At 34.4% G+C, this 22250-nt stretch overlaps 3 protein-coding genes across 7 annotated transcripts in view; all 3 read right to left on the bottom strand.

Annotated features, from left to right (window-relative positions):
- Window positions 1-3654, bottom strand: part of LOC128891804 (titin homolog) — a 59946-nt gene extending 56292 nt beyond the window's left edge. The window contains exons 1-2 of one of the 5 annotated variants that reach the window (XM_054151623.1): window positions 2652-3654; window positions 841-2041 (exon numbers count right to left, since the gene is read on the bottom strand). In XM_054151623.1, coding sequence (XP_054007598.1) covers window positions 841-1838 — 998 coding nt within the window. In that variant the 5' untranslated portion in view covers window positions 1839-2041; window positions 2652-3654. The remainder of the gene's footprint in view (window positions 1-840; window positions 2042-2651) is intronic. The other 4 variants (XM_054151622.1, XM_054151620.1, XM_054151619.1 and 1 more) reach the window with 4 other exon arrangements.
- The window catches only part of LOC128891815 (uncharacterized), a 168423-nt gene that overhangs the window by 122140 nt on the left and 24033 nt on the right, over window positions 1-22250 (bottom strand). The gene's annotated exons all lie outside the window — the stretch shown is intronic.
- Window positions 5937-22250, bottom strand: part of LOC128891803 (uncharacterized) — a 54119-nt gene continuing 37805 nt past the window's right edge. Inside the window, exon 2 of the mRNA XM_054151617.1 lies at window positions 5937-16067. Within this exon, the coding sequence (XP_054007592.1) occupies window positions 15950-16067 (118 nt within the window). The 3' untranslated portion in view covers window positions 5937-15949. The remainder of the gene's footprint in view (window positions 16068-22250) is intronic.

Genomic DNA, 22250 nt, shown 5'->3' on the forward strand with positions numbered 1-22250 from the left:
ATGGAGAAATATAAAAATTGAAATTTTGTTGGTTATGTTTCTTAAGTCACACAATACAAAGATACAAATATAAAATGAGAAAAGTACGGAGAAAATGAACAAAAGTTGTAAGAGACCATTTGTATGCACATTTAAACATATTTCTATAATTTTATGTAGGGCATATTTGTAATAACTGTGTGACAGTTGAGGAGATACTTCATGTACACAGATAGGCACAAAACTTGTCCTGATGTCACAGATGCATATATGGCATGCCAGCGCGTTTCGACTTCCAATTGGTAACATATGAGTCACCAATGTTATTCTTCCAAATGAAAAAATTCATGCCTCTGTGACAAATTTTGTATTTTTGTATGTATGTAATACATGGGAGAATAAAGATTGCTCATTTACTCTATAGATTCAAAATTATACCCATTATTTCTTTAGAAAGTTCATTCTTGTCTTATTTTATCCTTATTTCAACTATCCTAAGTGGTAGTAACGACGATGATGAATAGTACTAGCTTCAAGCTGAAGTGATTGAATATTGTTTCCCATTCACTATAAGTTTATACTTTAAAATATCAATTGTAATGTTTCTATAATGGTGAATATTCACATATATTTATTTTTACATCATAGATTGCTATCATATTCATTCAAGCATATCATTTTCTAAGCGGTATATTTGGTTAAATATTAAATTGTCTCAACATGTATAATTTTGTATTTAAAATTTATAATGTAGCCACAACTAAATGTGCAAAATTCTTTGCTGTAGCATTAAGTGATGAAAAGTACTTAAACACAAATTTAAGTGAAAGTTTGTATAAAAAGTTATAAAACAGTACTTACCACTTAATGCTCCTTTTGATGATGTTACTAACAATTCTTTGAGATTTCCTAGTTGGTAAAGCAAGAATATCGTTACTTTTCTTCTTCCTCGTCCTTTTCTCCCTCATATTTTTCTTCTCATTTACAACTTCATGAATAGGAGTTTCCTCTTCTTCGTCTTCTTCTTCTGCAACTAATTTTTCAGCTTTAGCAGAATTTTGAACCCATTCTGCTACGTGATCTTGAACTTTGTGATCAGTCGATAAGGCAGATTCTGCCCTTAGTTCTTCATTAATGAGTTCGCTAACAGTTGTGGGTGGCCCTACTATTCCAACTTCCATATGTTCTATTATCTCTACAGAATTCATTGTTTCTGAACCACATCTCATTTGTTTAACTTCATCTTCCACAGGGACATTTGTTTCAATGCTAACAATCTCCTTCGCCATACTCTCTTTTTTTGATTTTTCATCCACATTTTCCTTAGTTTCTTCATCACTGCTGTTACCATCTTTTTTCAAATCTTTGGACTCTGTGTCAGATTCACGAACACTAATTGAACTTTGATTATCGTGCACCGCTTTCAATAGTTCATTCAGCGTCTGTTCCTCTTGTGGAATACAACTCGCAACATGTGCATCTTCAGCCTTTGCAACTGCATCATCAAGTTGTTTAGGTTTCTCTGATTTGTCTGCAACTTCCCTCTGTTTTGAGTTTGATGTTACTGTTTCTTCAGAGAAAATTTCAGAATATTTTTCATTTTCAGGTGAATTTTTCTCAATTTCCTTTGAATCTTCAAGATGTGTGTCCTTCTTCTGCTCTTTCACATTAATAGCATCGATTATCTTAAAGTCTTTTTCACAGGAATCATTTTCTTCCGATGTATTTTCATTAGAAATATCTACCACTTGCTTCTCTACATCTTCCATTTCATTTGTGGATGTAGTTGTATCATTTAATGTTTCTTTAATGTCCAATGTTTTCTTAAAATCATTATTTTCTATTTTACTTTCTGCCATTTTTATGTTGATTTACCTCAGAGACACGTTTGTAATATGTTAACATGCATAAACATTTTCCAAATTGAAGATTCTTCTAAATATTCTGAACCTAATATTATCATGTTACCATACGAGTATGTTTCAACATACTTCACAAGTCTAAATCAAAAGTTCCTCTTCTTGAAATAATACATTATTCATTTGTATTCTTCATTCTTACCCTGCAAACAAAATTTAGTATATTAGTATTATGAATATTGTTATAAATAACATTTCAAACAATTTCCACATAATACACCATTATTATCGACAGACGGTCGGTAAAGGCGACCTAAGTCGGTAAAAGATTTATCTATCACTTTAAGGTTAGAATTATTTTACATTTTAGAAAATAGTTTTATACGAACGTGTAAGAACGATATTTTACTATATATTGCAAATACACCATATATCTTTTTCGTTAATACAAATTTCGTGCAAATTTACACACTTCGCTGTCAGTTGACAATCAAAATTATGTAAAAATTCACACCGTTAGACAATTTCCAATCAATTATTCGCATTATCGTATTACAATCGATCAATAGCTTTTAATGAAATAACTTTCTGCATAAATGATGTCTCAACATCTGTGTCACCATTTCTATTTGCAGAAATTCAAATTCACGAGATTTGTATGGACAATAAATTGAAAAATTGAATTTAAAATGTCAGAGTTTATGCTAAGAAAATCGCAGTACATTCATATACTCTCTTTATTGTGCTTTATCAATTAATGCTAATATATGACAAAAAGGTTAAGAGAATTGCGTCTTACATATTTCGAATTACCTTCGACTGTACGTTCTCACTATAAAACGACGGATGCACTTTGTAGAACGATATCGAATGTACTTTCGAATAAACCGTGATATTTGTTCGACTCACAAGTTACTCAATGACACCATCAAAGTTTAACATTATTGGCCGACACACGTTCATAACCTCACTTATTTGCCTTTGACAATTCGAGTGCGACAGTGAAGCGACGTACCGTAGAAACGAAACAATAATATCGTATGCCAAGTTTAAACAGCTATAAACAACGTCGAAACGAAAAAATTGAATCTAACGTACATAAAATACTACGCACTGCAAGAGTTTATAAAGCCACAGGGACGTGTCAATCAACTCTGTTGTCTCCTCTTTCTTTCTCTCTCTTTTCTTCTTTCGATCTCAAAGAGTAGTATTATTTTCTCATTATAGGTAACGGTCACGAAAACAATACAATCGAAATAATAATGTAATATGCTTGGTAGAAGTTTTCACGGTACCGAGGTAAAATGAGAACACGACCCCGTGGTGCGTAAGGCTAGTGACCTCTACCACTTTCAAGTGTGCGTCTACGTGTGCATGAATGTGTCCTGTGCGTCATGCATTATAGTAACGTCGATGTGCTTACTCTGACTTATTACGATCGTATGCATCGTGGACAATCACGATTCAAATGTCACGAAAGTTGTACATTTCGTTGGAAACAATGTCGCGATAGAACATGGGACTATCGTTGCTCGCACTATCGTATTTCTGCCGCATCATGTGCCATTTCATGCGGACAACGTCTTCGCGGATTTTTTTGTTTCGACCAATCAAACGCGTTCGCACGTTTCTTTGACAGCGACGTCTTTTGACCACTATCGGCACGAGTATCACTCGACACGAAACTTGATCGAACGTTATTACACGCTAATTGCGTCGAAAAGCCAACCTAAAAGTTTATCACGGTAGAAAAATTCTATGAACTCGCGACACACACTAGCGCCGGGACTATTTTTTGTTTGCGGCCAAGTCGCGCGCGCGTGTTTCCAACAAAATGGCCGCCAGCATAATGCAACCACAGAGTAGTTTAATAGAGGCGAAACTCTTGTCGGGAACCTTTGATGTTCGTATCCCCGCACTTTCAGATTAGGCTTGGCGGGCTTGGCTAAGGAAATTAAACCGATGACTCTCAATGTCGCCCAGTCTAAAATGTATCTATGCTAGTGTCATTAATTGTAGTTTTATCAAATAAAATTGCCTTAATAAGAAAGCTTACTAAATAATTAATAAAGTACATCTCATTAAGTCAGATTTTGGCTATGAAGTTAGAAGCTTCGACAAAAATGTTCTAAATAAGGCTCTGCTATATCTTTATCACGGATACAGAATGTTCACATGGCTAAGTATACCCATAAGCTTTAGTGTAAGAAAAGTCACAATCCATTTTATCTATTGTCTTACATTCAGACGAGTACTCCTTCAGATGTCTCTAAGAATGATGTAAGATCTTTAGTAAAGATTTTTTCCAGACGTCTAGATTCATCACTTTTGAACGGTTAGTACATAAAAGAGAAAAAAGAGACACTGGTGAAACGTGTAAAGCGCGCAATATTTAAAACGCAATATTACAAAAAGAAATTTCTTCTAAGTAGTTCATTAAATACACAAATAATTTTCCAACTAGTATACAACCTGCTAGGAAAACATTTATCCGTTTCAATTAAATTTTAAGAAAGAAGATTCTGTGCAATCATTAATTGCAAAAATCGGCGATATTACACATGTACATAAAAAAATAATTGATTGATAGTCTAAATTCTTCTGTAACTTCATGTTAACTACACCATACTTCAATTTCATCTCTGATATCAAAAGCAGACAGTGGAAAATTTATAATCACGGTTTACCACAGAGTATTCTTACAGAGTTACAGAGATGAAACTTTGTTATTTTTTAGGTTCCGGTTAGGAGGGAGTATCACTCTGAATACAGTTATGATACCTTATCAATATCGATAGTAAACTGTGATTAAATGAAACGAGATTCAAACACAGATTAGGCCATTGCATCGTAAATTTTTCATTACCTGTTTAGAGCTCGTCCTAATGCAAACATACGAAGATACCAACATCAATGCTTTCAACAAGAGATTCGCTTCTGTAGATTACTCTGCATCACGATATGCACTAGTATTGGGACTGTGTACTTTTTGTTTGCGGCCAATCACACGCGATGATTCTCGCAAAATGGCCGCCAAGAATGTAACGAGAAACTCATCATTCGAATTAGTTTATTTTCTGTTCTTTCTATTATTTTCGAACGTTTTTGGTAAATTATAATGTACGCATGCAAGGTTAGATATTCGCAGCGTGATTAAATATAAATTGTTCGTTTTATACTGAAACTAAGTACAACTTGTGGGAACCAATGATCTCGCGATAACTTTTCGCGACGGCGGGAATTTCAAATTCGGCGAAACAAATGCATTTTTGTAGACGTCGTGATTTCTTTAAAGCAGTTGTTTGTATAATGAAAATCTTTTTATACATGATGTATCAGAGCTTCTTACTAAATATTCTAACAATAATTATAAAATTGCTTTTTGAAAATAGTTATACAAACTTGTATAAATAGTAATAGTATTATTACGATCATAGATGTTATTAGTTAATACATAACGAAGAAATTCTAACGCAATTGTAAATTTTTTAATTGTTTTGTATGTTAATTCATATTTTTACATATTTGTTTAACTCACCTTACATAATTTTGAATTAAATATCTAATATAATATTTTTTATATTTGATTCGTTGATTTAGATTTTTAATTTTTTATTATGCTAAATTTGTTTCCTGAATGTAATGTTTATTTATTTCGTTTTAATGTTATTTCACATTCATGGTCTCTGGTAGATAAATTTTATATTGAATTTTAAATTGTTTAAAAGTAACAGAAAATTAATTCAGTTAATTCAATAATTAATTAAAGTACCTGCATCTTAAAAAAGAACATCAATATAAAAAAATCAGTTAAGTAAATAAACAATATGTTCAGAGAAGAAATTAAGCATGCTAAATTGAATTTGTTTATATAACAAAAAAGAGAAAAACAGTTTACGTCAAGTGAAAAACAAGCGTTGTACATCATTTTCTTGATGCAAGAACAAATTAAAAGTTGCAAATTTGTTTCACAGCATTTACATAGCACTGCATAGTTAGAAGGAGACTAAAAGAATAATATTTGCATAGTATTTTATACGTACAAAGAACTCGTAAGAGTTTGGTTCATGAAATTTGTAATAAAATGTATAAGATAAATTTACACTCTTGTTTTTCCACGTAGAGGAACTACAAATGCACAAAAAACGAATTGTTACCGTTTGACTAAAATAAATTACATAGATCAATAACAACTTGTAAATATATTAGGATGAGACTTCTACTAAATAAATATTAATAGAAATAATATTAAGGATCGTGCAGATGTTTTTCGAGAAAAGATGCAACGTTGCATTGGTCTCATATATTTACAGATTATTTATGATTTATAATCAATAATGTCGTACAATATATATCAACAAAATAATGTTTTAGTCGTTCTTATATAGCTAATAAAATCTAAAGGCTAAACAGTCAAGGTTGATCTAAAAATTGGCTCCGCTCTCTCCACCGCGAATCATTCATTCGTGGATTCCCCACTCTTTTCTTTTTTTATCTTTGTTACCTAACAATAAATAAACAAACAAGTACAAATCTATACATTCCACGTGTCACGTGGTAGTGTGGAGTAGTGATGATAATTAATATTATGAACCACGATCGCAGTGAACACGATGTCGAGCAGTCTCTTCTCAGTCTCTATCTAAATGCTTCTTAAGAATAATTGTTCGATTAGAAATACTTGAGACAATTCTTCGTTATAGGAAAAACCAAGGACTTTCTGATAGTACAATGAACAACGTCCGAAGAACTTTTTTTCCACAAATTTTTTAAAGAAGTTATTCGAACAAAAGTGAAACATGGTTCGTCCATGTTGCAAGAAATATCTCTTTAAGTTTATTCCTATGACTAAAGTGCACGGTTTTTGAAGACAAGACTATTTTTATGTAGAAAGAGCTCAATTTTTGTTAAAGGAAACAAGCAAGGGAAAATTACTTAAATTGGACCATTTTGGATATTGTAAATATTTCCAACAAATCAAAAATATTCTTATTGAAGTGAGATATTAAAGTGTAATATACAGGGTGTCCTATATCGAGTTTTACAAATTAGTTTCTTAGTGACTGATGAAGATATCGACTTCATTTTTCCTACAGTTAAATGGTACATGAGCTATGCGAATAACGAAAATTTAATAGTACCTACCATTTAAATAAATTTATTCTCCCTTTTCTCCCCGATAGTCACCCACAAACAAATTCTGTTGCACATTATAGGATTAGCCCCCTTTTCTATTTATCTCTAGAAAAAATAAAGTCGTTATCTTCGTTAGTTTCCAAGTGCAAAATACACAAAAACCATTTTGAACTTAATAAATACATCGTAATTCAAGAAAATGACTAAAGTAATTGTGTTGCAGAGGTCTCGTTAAGGGGACTACTATCTAAAATGTTCACTCTGTTAGCAGATGAATTCCGGAAGGGTTCCATTTCAAATCCGGAAAATTGAGGATTATATGTCTGCATCGGTCTTGACGCATATAGCTGGTAATGGTCTAAGTTTGATACAAATGTGCGATATGGTGGTCATCTCACCGCTCACGCATTCATAAATCTTGCAGAGACAACATATTGACCTCGGACCTATTCCGCTTGGGCGACAATAGGAGAATTTTATTCGTTATCCTCAAAAAATAGCGTAAAATCACATCCGCATTATAAACCTGGTCTGTTAAGGATTCCGTTTGAATCGTTAACAGTAGTCCAATTTATGCAACCTTCCCCTAAATATCAGAATCCTTTCTCCTAATAAAAAATATATATTTAGTATCGGTAGGTGTCTTTTTCCAGGAAAGCAAATGTACGTTTTCGAAGCGTCTCTTTATATGAAGATTTCTCCTTTCGGAAGAAATTACGAATACATTTCATCGTCGTGGTAATTAGTGACGTGTATGGTATCGAGTACATTCTACCTGAACTCGTTAAGAATGCTCGTTAATAACGCTCGCAACGCATTGAATTATTTAACACGTCCTCGTCTGACTTTATGTGACATAGGGCATTTCCATTGTCCATAACTCACGGAAAAGTACGACCCGTCCAGCAAAGATCATTGATACGCGGCAACCTGTTAACTGCAAATCGGGAACGTATAATCGGACATCAAATGCACCATCTATTTCGAATACGCGTGTTAATAGTATACAATTCCGTTATGAAACCCCGTCACGTACAAATGTTTGAGGTCTCCGTTCTGTTATGTACGTCGCAGCCGTGTATGTTATTCGAATTCTCTTTGATAACGATCGACTTTCTCGATACTTGCCAACCTGTCATTTGCGAATTTATAATGTGCCCGAATGAAAGAATAATGCCCGACGTAGAAAACGATTGATGAATATTTACTCGCGTCGTGTTTCTCTGTCACGCCAATCCTATATTATCTTTCAATTCGTTTCGAAGAATGAATATTAAGCTACCGATGCAAATTTATTGTAATTTTCGGACGACTCTATAACACTGCTTGGAAAATTTCTCGTTCCAACGGATCAGCTCGGAGTGAATTAATCGGTTTTCGTTAATGGCGGAGTACGACGAAAGTGAAAGCCATCTCGCAATCCATTCGCATTATAAATACTTGACTAAATTAAGTACTCAACGTCATCGTAATATATTATAGTTGCAAAAGAACAGTTTTAAGGTAGTTTAATTACAACGCTGGTATTTCTATTACGAGCAAATATAGCTGAATTCATTTTAATGTCATTTGTAAATTGTCTGTAACTAATGTAATTAAACGAGAAGCTCTGAGTGCACCAGCAAATTTTCAAAGTTGTGTTATATTTCTACCGAAATACGTTTAATTATTAATATATCACACGAACGTGATTATTATTCCTACTCGATGTTTCTTAAACAATGTCAATTCGCAAACGTTTGACAATTACCGGAAAACGCTAATTATGTTATTTTTCATAGATTCGCTCGATCGTGCATACCTCGTTATACGGTACGTCTGTGTGTTCTATGTATAGAATATGTAAAATATTTTTTCTACCTAAAAGATCTACCTATACGTTTGTCCCGTGCTTTTTGCTCGCCGAAATACATTTTTCGCCTTCCTTTAACTCTATCGAATAGCACCTATTTTCGTCGTTTCAGACGCGCATGGTCATGCTTCTTTCTTCCTTCGATACGTGGTCGTGGTAGGGGAACAGAGATGGGCATAATTTTTATGTAGATCAAAATCTCGAGTATGTAACAAATAAAAGATGGACCATTGTAGGCCACTTTATTCATTATTCGTTAAACAAAAATTATAATTTGAGAATGAAATGAAATTCATTACAGAAGTAATGTACTTTGAATCGCAGAATGAAATGTAATCCGTTACAGAAATAATGTAATTTGAATCAGAAAATAAAATGATAACTCATTACTGGACTGCGGATCTTTATGCAAAATAAAATCTTCGCGAACGTGCCTACAAAAATTGAACTTACGTAAGAATTCATTTTGTCCTGCGAATATTATAATACAAACTTTACTTTCAATATTTTTTTATATTATTACATACTGTGCGCATTTTGTAATTTGTTGTATATTCGAATTTCCTATAAATCCATAAAAATCCGCAGTCTACTCGTTACAGAATGAAATGCAATTCGTTTCGCAATGAATAAATATAGATCTAACTATTCAGTTGAATAACCCCCGAATAAATTGCTACGTGTCCAGGCTATATTCGTCGTTTAGTGTTCTAATGGAGTTTGCCCATCTCTGCATAGAAAGTGTCAACCTATTCGGTGCAATGGACGTGTTTACAAGTACAGCAGATTAAATGCTTCAAACGCCATGGACGTGTTTACATGACTTCTAAATTGACCACTGCCAGACGCCACGGGCGTGTTTACTCGCCCGATTGATTTTTGGACGACGCTCGTTGCGTGTTTTCAACCAGGGTTGTCAACTGTTCTTCTCTAGAATCAAGGATAATCCTTTTTCCAGTTCTTTCTGGCTTTGTCTTCTTTTTCTCATCGAAAAGAACAGAATTATATTAAAATCAATTGTTGTAAGAATTTGATGTTTTAGAAGTAATTTTTTCATTTTTTTTGTGGAAATACTAAAAGCAGAAAATGACAGACAAGCATAACCTCGTGTTAATATGTTGGTAATATTAGGCCATTTGGTAGCTGGTTTACTATAAATCATTGGCCAGGATGTCAGCAAAATGGCAATATACGTAGTTTAATATGTATAGCATAAAAGTAGTTTATTCTAGACTGATTATCAAATGGCGTAATGTTATAAATGTATTATAAAAAGATTATGCTTGCCTATCATTCTTCACGTTAATTTAATACAACTATTACAGTAAAAGACACCAAATTCCATAAGAAATGTCACATTCTGGGAACCGCTGTTACTGGTTTAATCCGCTGAAAACTATTCAAATCTGTGCGCGCCATAGATGTCGAAACATTCCACTCACGCAAGACACATTCGTCAAGACTATCGAGCACCGAAATGGTTAACCTTAATCTTGCTTGTCGGAGTCGAGTTTACAAGTACAAATTGAATGAATAATATATGAGAAAATTAACAGTCCAGAAAAGGTCGATTCTAAAAATAATATCTGCGATTTAATTATGAAGTAAAACTCTAACGCATGAAAGGGGAAGGAGCCGCGTAGGGGAGTCCCACGCCGTTCTTTCCCCACTCCATGGTCAGGCCCGCGATAATCCCTCGATAAAACGTCACAAATTGGGTCTGCTGTTACTATTATATCGTGTGCTGATTGTATTTCAGCCCTCTGTTATCTAGATCGGACACAGAGCGTCAATACCGGTCATCTATTAATGAAAATTAGAATTTATATATTTTGTATAATATCTTATCAAGAGTTCATTATCGATGAATTTTTGGGCCCTTTCTGATTAAAACGAGTCCAAACACCACCTTATTCAAGCTATTTTTAAATATAGATTATTGCTAATTTTTGTTTAATATAAATTAAAAACAGTCCGAATCAGGTTGTGTTTCGACTGATTTTTGTCAGGAGGATCTCATCGATCTATCGATAAAACTTTAATAGGACAATTTTAATTTTCTTAAATTTTATTTATTAAGCCACAAAGCTAACTGAGTCGAAGAGTGGCTCGCTAGAATTAAAGATAAACAGCGATGAAGATGATTCGTGTCATCATATCGAGGGAGAAATTTGTCGTTATAGCGAGGGAACACTGCATAGGGAAAATTCAGTGTCTTTTATTGTTTATACATAAAGATTACTTTGTTCTTCGTAAAAAGTTGATGTTTTCTAAAAGTATTATCGTTCGCAGATTTTATTACGAACGACGGACAACTTACAGTAGTAGTGAAACTACTATGTCGACGCTGAATGATAATTATTTACAAAGTGGAGTTTATGATATGTTCAATTAATTCTTTAAACCGGCTATTTGACCTCTCTACGTTTTCGTTTGAATATTCAGAAGTATATTCTTCTCATCTTGACCAAGTTGATAAGCAACGCTACTAGGAAATTTAATCCTACAAATACAAGTAAATCAATAAATAAATAAATAAATCAAGTAATTCGTCTATAATTGTTTCGATGTTCTCAACAATTTGGTAAGAAATGACTTCACAATTATTGTTAATTTTTTTAACGGATTTTCTTCACGCTTCTGAAGTTACTTAATTGACGTGGCGATGACGATTCATCGTTTTTCTGGTTTCTCTAGGCGCTGTTTTTGTCGATCGTTAACTATGCGTCCAGCTGTGTAATTTACTTAACTACTTTTTCTGTCGGTTTTAATTAATGTTTCACAGATTGCGCATGGTATCTATGTAATCAATATTCTTACGTGTTTATCTTCACGTCCTCGTTCGATAACCTTTAACATGCGTTTAAGTAAATTACAATGAAGAATATTGTAATAAACGGGTGATCACGGTACAGTTTCAACCTCAACGGATGTAGGCTATAAAAATTGATTTGACCTAATTAGTTGTAGCTATATTAAGTCCTTCGTGACCAACGATACGAAAGCTCCGCTGCTATCGATTTCCAAGCACGACACTTTCAAAATGATATCGTTTTAATGTATCACATTACAAATCTAAATAAACCTTCGTAGCGGAGACAAACGTTGACCACTTTTCTCTTTTTTTTTTTTTTTTAACGAGCACTGTACTCTATAGTCTACGATCGCTTGTAATACTTTCCGCTCGAATCACTTTAGAAATTCGCAACGTCGTTCCTAATTTACATAAATAATAGCAGTACGATTACAGAATTGCACTTTTTGGGTGTAAACTCGACTTAGACGTAGGATTTGTTCATCCGCTTTGAAAAGTTATTGCACTTATGTATTATCGTATGCTTTATCGTTTGCCACACTTGCTCGACAAAATAATTACCTATAATACGAACAGAATATTATAACAACGGTCGAGTAACAATAATATCTAGTTTAATCGTCGAAACAAGAATTCTTGGAGACTACAAGAACGACGAACTGAAATACAGAACTCAATCTCTATAAACAACTTTGATAGTAAGCAATCACTAACGAGAACCATCCCGTTCATTGAAAACAACCATTGCACGCATAAATAAAATCGATTCTGTCCCTTCGTGTCAATGAAAAAAATGATTCTGGTTGTAACAATGATTCATCTTCGGTGATCGAAATTATATCGAAGATCAATTGATAAAAGTGTTGAGGAAAATAATTACACATTTAATAACCAAAATTACGGGGTAAACATTCTTCAACTCTATGCGTAACAGCTAAGTCGTACTAAAAAGTGAAGTCGACGATTGATATACTCCGAAAAACTTGAAAATTTATAAAAATAAAGTGCCCGTGAACCTAATCATGTTGTTATTTTTCATGGGAGTTAAACGAATGGATTCAGGGATAAAAACACCTCTTCGAAGTAAAACTCTTTTTCTTATTTTTCCTATTTCTGAAACCACAAGATAATATTGAAGTTTTGATAGATTGTAATGGCGTGATGAACGATTTATAAAAAGAATGTAGTTCCAATGGAAGATAGAAAAATGCAATCAGGTTCACGTATACCTTATGTCTATCGTGTTTCAAATTTTTTGGAGTTCAGTTGTCGAACATTTCTTGCAAGCGTAAGATCGCACGAACGAACAAAAATTACTTAAAACATAACGCTCTTACTGTGTTTCAAAGATAACGCACGCCATTATGCAGTCCACCCATGCCAACGGATACATACCGTACAGTCTGCATCGGGATTCTATGAAATCCATTTATGATACATTGCACTTCGCACAGCAAGATAAACATGTGAGTCTTATTTACATTCCCTTTTCGATTTACACTCTATCTCTACCAGAACCTTAATATTCTATCTCTTTACGGGTAAATACCTTCTGCTACTCGCTACACCAGATTGATCTACTTCTTCTAAAGGAACGAGTGAGTCAGACACCATCTTGCCACTTTACAAGGATAGAGATCGAGCCTCGAAATCCAATTTCTTCTAAGCCAGCAATACTTTGTCTATTATTCGCATTGGAAACAGTATAGGAAAACTGAAACATCGTAGCGGTTCCATGGCAGGTCAGGCCATAAGTTCGAGTTTGTGTCCAATGTTTACTCGCCATTGATTTATATGCTTTATTGCTTTATTGGTAGTTTATTACTGTTGTTTTTCTCATTTTTTAAATTAACGAAGTTTGTTCTTTTGTTGTTAGAAAAGAACTAACAAACTAGTGGTAAAACAAGGGAGTGAAGCAACTGTTTATAATACCGTCCTTGTTTGTTTGATTGATTTATTTTTAAGCTATGAAATTGCAATTCTGTTTCATAGTCTTTCGAAAAATGTTTAGTAAAAAGAACCTATGGATCGACCTGACAGAATTGACACGATGATTTGGAAATAAATTTTTCGATGAGAATCGCAACATTAAATTTTCAAATGCCTTATTGGATGTGATATAGAAACATTCGTCTCGTCACAACGTTTTGTATTGCATCTTTGCCTTAGTGTTGGTACATAAACCCCTACCGATTACTGTGAACCTCGAAGAGACATGTGATTGGTGTACAATTTTGTAACGTTTAAAAAAGTTATTCAAAATTATATGTTTGAAAGTTTATCTTGGAAATAATCGTGGGAATAAAAAACTATACTTGAAACATACAGCTGAGGGCATAATTAAGCGATGAAATAGTAAAAATGGTTATTATTTAAATGTAATCGAAACGAATATTCAACTTGTAATTGAAATTGATATAGTAATATAGTTTATTATTATACTTTGAATACTTACACTTTTAACTTTTGTATATTTAGTCAAAGCTTGATGTAAGTTGACTTCTTTGAATTTTGAACTTCTTTAATCTTCTTACCTGCCATAAAAGAAATACTGTATAATATTTCATGTAGACAAATAGTGTCAAAACGTATAAATAGTATACGTTTTTCTTACGATATTATTTGGTTCTACCGTTTCATAAACATTATTCCGGATTTTGATGATTTTAAACAAAATTTAAATTTTCATGTCTGTTTTGATCCATGCCTGCTTGGATGAAACTTGAATAATAACCATTTTCATTCCTCGCCCACTTACAATTCATGACGTCCCAGACTGTAGGTCAAGAGTGAATGCATAGTCATGTAATCGCAATGGAGTCTCGCGAAAATAAGTCTCGAAGAGCACTGAGGTCGTTCGCGTAAAAGGTTTGTGGACAAACAGACTGGTAATCGAAATTCTCCAGCAGAGATGGGCAAAATATTTTAATAATAGACGACAAAGAAGAACGCAATAGCAGGATTATCAGGTCCTATCACAGGGTATGAGACTCGGTAAAGAGTAATATTAATGTTTTTTGTCCTGGATCTGCTTGTCAGAGTCATGGGTAAGGCTTATTTAGATATTCCATACATGCATCCTAAATTCGACGCTAGTGATCAATGGACAAAATCTGATCGAATCAGTTATGTCCCAATGAACTGCCAAGTAATTTGAAACTGTTCCACCTACTAATAGCATTACTTCACAGGCAGGCTTTGTTAGATAAGCTTTATCGATGAGTTCACCTAGCAGATCCAGAACGAAACACGTTAATATCGCTGTTTATAGCATAACATATGACTTATTATTAGACTGCGGATGCTTATGCACTTATGGCAAGTGGAAATGTGGGAAAATAGGGTATGTATCGATATAAGGATGTGCATGAATGAAAAAATACATAAAATATCAAGAACAAAATACATGTTAAATTGTTGGGAAAATAAGACATACTTACTTTCATTAAAATCTCAATCCTTTAACTGAATCTGTACAAATCTAAATTTGCATAAATATCTGCAGTCTACTTATTGTACATACATTTCTGTCTGACATATTACATTCGAGACCTCTAAACAGATGCAAAGGCTTTTAAAAAATAAGTGGTCTTCCTATCTTTTAGCATCACTCACCAATTCACTAAACATTTGGTAAATTGGTCGACATTCGACTCCTTTAGATGTCAACTAATACTTTTACTCGCGCAATATTAAATACTTTCCCCAATGGTAATATTAGCCAAGGTACAAGTAATAACACGTTAAATATTCAAGTAACGCAATACGTATTCCCAATGCTGTATATTGATTTGTTAGCGTCGGCCTCGTCTATACGAGCTAGCAGATGTAGACGTCGACGTTGGTTCGTTCTACTATTATACAATTTCATTTTACAATTCAAATCCTACTTTTCGAATGAAGGGTATCTTTTGCTCGTGCATTCGAGATTTTATCTAGATAAGAGTTTTTGCCCATCTCCAGCTCTCCAACAGAGAAAATCACGAACGGGTAAGAGCTCTCCGCAACCGAGACGAACACAGAGAGGAACCGTTGCAACAAAGATGATCAAAGCGAAGAGTTCTGACGAACGGAATCACGACGAATACGCCCGGAGTGGATGTTGAATGTGTTGGAACCGTTGGTCTCCATCGTTGAAGGCTCTTTCCGTGTTTCCATCGTCTCGATGGGGTCTTCCCAGAGATTCTTTCGAGACGCGACCGCAAAAGTAGTCGACGCCGATACGTTTTCCTTCGCTAGAGGGAATCCTTTCTCCTCGTAACCGGGGGAGAATACTCGAGCTTGTGGCCAGGGTCACGGTCACCGTGGTCAAGATGCTAAAGTGGTCCTATGCCAGGAGGCATGCTGGTGCTGGTGCTGGTGCTGATGCTGGTGTTGATGCTGATGTGGTTGCTGGTGGTGGTACTGGTGTTGCTGCCTCTTCTGGCTGTAAACCAAGAACAGAAATTGCGCGATTACTCTCATGGCGTCCACTGAATTTCGGGATGGAAGTCGGGGGTTCGCGATGCGTGGGCGTTCCACGGCTAATAAGATCATCTTAAGGGGACCAGTCACGAGCCGCATGGCGCGTTTAATCTCTTTGGCAACGTATCGCAAGCTCTGCTATTTCGAACTTTTCCTTCTTGTCAATTGTGATAACTAGACTGCGGATCTTTATACAAAATACAATCTTCGCGAACGTGCCTACAAAAATTAAAGCTAAATAGGAATTTATTTTATTCTGTAAATATTATGACATGAATTTTACTTTCAATTTTTTTTTTATATTCTTGCATATTGTTTGCATTCTGTAGGGTCTTGCACATTCAAATTTTCTATAAATGCATAAAGATCCGCAGTCTAGTGATAACTAAACGCAGAAAATACATATGTGAGATGGAATTTTATTCTCTCTTCTCTCTTCTGGATTTTTGTTAGAATTATTCATTTACTTGACTTGACTTCAGTTTCGACTACATTAAAATATCTCATTTGTACTTGATGATAGGAAAAATGTTTTGAATTCTTTGTTTGAAAGGAGATAAATGATGAGTTAATCATTTTCTTCGAGATTGTATCGTTGAAGGTTTTATTAAATTAAATTTTAATTTTATTTAATTTAAATTTAAATTTCCAATTGGTATTCAAATGAGTATCGAGATATAGAAAGAAAAATGTCACGTTGAGGAAAATGTATTTAAATATTGTAGAGGGAGATTTTAACACTGAAAACATACTACGCCAAATACATTAATTCATTTGTTTAATCAACATGGTACATACCCTAACCCTAATCGGTACATTTTTAACAAATATAAAAAGAAATCGCAGCTATACAAAAATACTACCAACATTCGAAAATTATCACTCATGGTAAAATACCACAAAACTATTTGAAAACGAAACGAAAAGACATTATATCTACGAATCGATCACTCCCACCGCCTGGAAGTCACGCGAGCAAGGGTTAATGAAATAATAGGTGCGAGAATAGTCCGTGCAATTAGAGCCACGCTTATCGGGCGATCAATTGGAAATGATTCGATTAAAGCGAAGTGGAAAAAGATGCCGTCGTTTCTTCATTTACCGACGTCATAAAACGGCGACAAGGGGGAAAAGGGGATTCGATGCTCGAGGAATTAAACATTCAACGCACGTGTCGGCGTCGCGACGATGTACGCCAGTTATAACAATAATGCTTCGTGAAGTTTCACGGTCCGTAATATTGACGTAAATGAGATTACGCCGGTGAATCGTAATTGCATCGAAATGCAAATTAACCCGGGCTCGGCAATAGTCGGTAATTACACGACTCCGCGTTTCGAAGCCTCCGATTCGGATTTTGTTCGTCGTTCCCCACGTTTCCACGGTGTATCGTGGAAAACGAGACGCGGTGGTGTTCATTTTGTTCACGGGATTGAAGCTGCTTTTTTTTCTCTTTTTTTTTCCCATTGGTATTAACCACTGGATGAATCTGTCAACGTGTCCCCTGGTGCGTTCCGTTTCTGACTAACCGAATTATTTTCATATCTCGGCCGCGGGCAGCGAGACTAAATTAGAAAAATGCGGTCAAATTTCGATATTTTTCTTGGAGGACCGAGGAAACTGCGGCGGAACTTTTTCAACGGGTTCTGGTGGAAACAGTTGATACTTAATTATTAAGATATTAATTGGTAGACTGCAGATATTTATGTATTCATGACAAATGTAATTATACAAAAATATCTCGACTGCAAGTAACGAGACTAAATTAGAAAAATGCGGTCAAATTTCGGTATTTTTCTTGGAGGACTGGGGAAATCACGGGAAATCACTTTTCGGAGGACTGGGAAAATCACGGTGAAACTTTGTCAACCATAGATATATTATATTATGTATAATATACCTATCAATCTACGCATTCCCTTTTATGTAATTGCACAATCGGTTTGCTGTTAGTATTTTGGTCACACGAAAATGCTCTACTGATTGGCCTATACATAGATAGAGTAGAGAAGACAGACTTCCAGCTATACAACGTTGACGAAAAAGAGAAAGAAAACTACGGTACCCCTGCCAGCTTTTGGTGATCAGCGCATTTTCAAAACATTTTTATTTTAATGATAAATGGTTATCATTTATGCTTTCAATAATTACATATATATTTTACATTTACACGAATAAAAGCACAGAGTAGATAGGGTACTGCGGTTTCTTTTCTCTTTCTGACAATAGGACATTTCCACTTACAGGCAGGCTTATTTATATCTTCTCTGTTCTACATATTTATAATATCCATATGTTTTCAATAGGTTTTGCTGGAAACAGTTCACGTTTATTATTATTTATTACGTTACTGATTGGTAGACTGCGAATATTTGGGCAAACTCGTATTTTTATAGATTCAGATAAAGAATTCAGACTTAAATGAAAGTATATATATCTTTTCTTCTAATTTATATAATTTTGCGTTCGTGCACATCCTCATACATTTTATCACATATTCACTTCCCATAAATGGATAAATACCCGCAGTCTACTTATCTCTGAATGTTTCTAATGTCGTTGTTGATTTGTTGCCGATTAAATGGAACAGGAGACCTTCGAGAAGGCAAGGAGAAACGTACAAAGCGAAATATTGTTCGGTCTCACTATAATTGTTCCTTCTCGCGATCGAATCACTCGACAGGGAGTCATTTATGTTGAATGAAAAACTTCGAGCCGCAGCGTGCCTTCGATCCAGAGTTCATATTTCATAACTGATGTACCAGCTCGAAAGAGAAAAAGAACCGAGATATACAGTACTGTGCAAAAGTCTTAGGCCATCGTATAAAGTTTGCATTATACTTAAATAAATTTATGTTAATGAAATGAATATAATGTATATTTATTATTGCGTTTTAAATCGTAAGAAATTATTTAAAAGATTCAGATGAAAACGAAACATTGAAAGTTACGACTTGGCCATAAAAAAGTCCCAATTTAAATATTATTGAACATGTCTGGAATTATTTGAACAAAGCTCGAAGAAAAAGAGATTCAAGAAATGCAGACGTACTGTTTGAGGTGTTATCACGAACCAAATAGCAAAACATTTCGAGTGAAATAATTACAAAACTAAACGAAAATTGTTCAAGAAGAATCGATACTGTCACGAAGGTAAAAGGAGTGCTAAATATTAAATTGAATTTATATTATTTTTATCTAATTTTGGTAAATACACTGTGCAACAACATTGGTGAAGTAAAATATATAACCTAAATCTATTTGCACTCTTTCTTTAGCGTTAGAAATATAAAAGATGTGATATACAGCGAGTGATCTAAGACTTTTGCACAGTACTATACATAGAAGGCTGCCGCAGTAAAGGCTGCTTGTCTTTATTTCGCTCCTGTATGTATTTGTTGGTTACATAAATTATCGACGCAGTAAAGACGAAAGCGGGCTGACGTGTTCGTCGTGAATTTCTTTCGCGGGCATTAAAAGTCATATGTAGTTGTGCAGAGTAAATCATGAAACCAGTTACGAGTCAATATTCTCAGCGGCGAGTGAAAATATCGCAAAAATTCGCAGTCGGTAATTTAATAAGAGGGAACGCGTCGTTCGTGATGTACAGGGTGAGGCACTCGAGGAAGGCTATCTGAATAACTCGTTTAGTTTGATGATTTTTAATGGGAGTATACGATCTGAACGTCGGTAGTCTTTTTGCGGGTGTAGACATAAAGAAGATATGACGAGCTGAAACCAATAACGGGGAGTTAAGTTTTTGAAAATATTCACTTGTGTCGCTAAATGAAGACAGAAACGACTTGCATTCCTTTGGATTTCACCCTTTTATGGAAAGATAACTTATACTTTCTTTCTAATTTTTTGTGTATTAGTAGATAGAATATATATAATTATATAAGATATACAATTTCATATATTATATATAGATTTCGATATGTACATATATACAAATTATTATATGTTATATATATTTGAATGGGATTATCTGGATTTTTACTTTTTGCACGATGAGCTTTAAGATGGAGATGATTAAAAACTTTCACTGGTTAAGTCAGACTTCTTTATGATCTATTATCAGCTTTGGATCTTTGAAAAAACTTATAAAAAGAGTTTTTCTTTGTCAGTGGCAACAACATAAGATAAGAGAAATTGGAAATAAAAGAGTTTTAAAAATTGGAGCAACTAAATTTTCTTCTATCGCCTATGTTTAAATTAATTTTATTCCCAGTTAATAAGGTTTCTTTAAATTATTCAATGTCAAAATTAATTCACTGTTAAATAAATTTGAAAAAGGTTCCAGGTAGACGAATGCGTCACTATTAAAATATTTAATATTGATCACTACAGTAAGCAATGGATATAGAGTTTAAATGAAATCATTTAAATCGAATTAAAATGATTAGAAGACCGATAGTGTTTTTATCGGAAGCAATTTTAAAATATACTAAAAGTATAATTCTACTCTTGAAGGGGTGAAAGGTGAAACTTGAGAAACTGATACACGGTACACGATTGTCGAATCGATTACTATCAAAGACAATGAGTAAATATGTAAACATTGAATTTAAGGATGATATACAGGGTGTATCGTAAAATGTGGCCCACTTCGGTAGTGGATGGGGAACGAACAAAAACAATGAAAGAGATTCATATAAATGTGTGCCCCAGATGGTTTTGTTAGCAAGTCATAGTAATTTTCGTCTCCTAGAAATGCGCAGTTGCCCACCTTCACAGGAAGTGCTCGAAATGGCCACCTTCGACCCTAATGAGAGCCTGTTATCATCGTGTCATAGCGTTTCTCTATGCTTCGTCAATTTTAGATAATATTCGCTTTCGTTACCAGTCATCGTGTATATGTACATATCGATGAAGTATTTCAATACTAGCAATGGGTGTTGAACAGTCAATTGTTTTTAAGTGGCCTCGAAACGTACAAAACCAGCAGATTTCAAACTGGGAAACGAGCAGGCCTGGCAATGGAGAATCGTTCGTTCAAGAACTGTCTGGATACTCCACTAAAAGTGGTGCGCCGCCATGCGCAAAACACGTGCAATTACTTGACAAGAAAAATTATCCAATTATTAAATTACTTTAAACAACACGATGATTGGAATCAGTCGCTGGGAAAATTTGATATCAACCAGGAAAATGGCGTTAAAGCCAGCTATGAGTAGTTCCAACAATGGCTGTTAATCGCTACTTTTTTTGTGACAAGAAGTTGCTTTTGCATCCACTTATGGCAAGTTTCGATGCTTTTCTCTAACCCGTATCAAATTTCTAAGTAAAAAACACTCATTTCCATTAGAGGCCGTTGAAATTCACTATCTTCCAAACATTATTTTCTAGAGACTAATTTAATATCCGAGTAGGGTCTGCTAGACATACCGATTAATTACTATTCTAAAATAAACACAATATTTAACTCATATCCTATTTTCAAGCTTATATCTTTTGTTGCCTCAATAAAATGAAATTCGATATAAAAATGTTCTAGATTCGTCGTTTTCTGTAGGTAGTGCTTTCAAACTCAATTTTATTCTTGGCCTTCATACAGGAACAATGTGACATCGCTGTCGATTGCAAATATTCGTTTAAAAGCTCTGCCTCTCCTCCCCAATTAATTCATAATATCGAGATGCACCTGAGCTATTCCTGAAGCAGTAGTCTTCGCGGTGAGTTAAAAACAAATTGCGCAAGAGAATGCGCGTGGAGAATGATAAATTGAGAATTAATAAATTTCATTTCATACAAGTTATAGGACACAACGATCCATTCATAAACACGCTGTTGTTTCGGTAAGCTCATAAGATTCACAAAGTAACGGATAAAGTAATGGATATCATCAAGCCGATTAGCGCCTGGCGAAGAGAACGCGGAAAATGTAATTATATTATTACTAACCTTAAAATTTAATTTCATACAAGTTATACGATACAACAATTCATTCATAAACATGCTGTTGTTTTGGTAAGCACGTAAGATTCACAAAGTAACGGACATCAAGCGGATCAGCGACTGATGAAGTGGGCGCGGAAGAGTTGAAAGGAAACCGTGAAAATTCCGCGGATCGCCAGGGTTTAACAATTGGAAGTGGCATCGTAAGGAGTGTTTCTTTAGTTTTGCATGGCTGAAAATTTTCGAG

Source organism: Hylaeus anthracinus, unplaced genomic scaffold (genome assembly GCF_026225885.1).
Source record: "Hylaeus anthracinus isolate JK02 unplaced genomic scaffold, UHH_iyHylAnth1.0_haploid 12002, whole genome shotgun sequence".
NCBI lineage: Eukaryota > Metazoa > Arthropoda > Insecta > Hymenoptera > Colletidae > Hylaeus > Hylaeus anthracinus.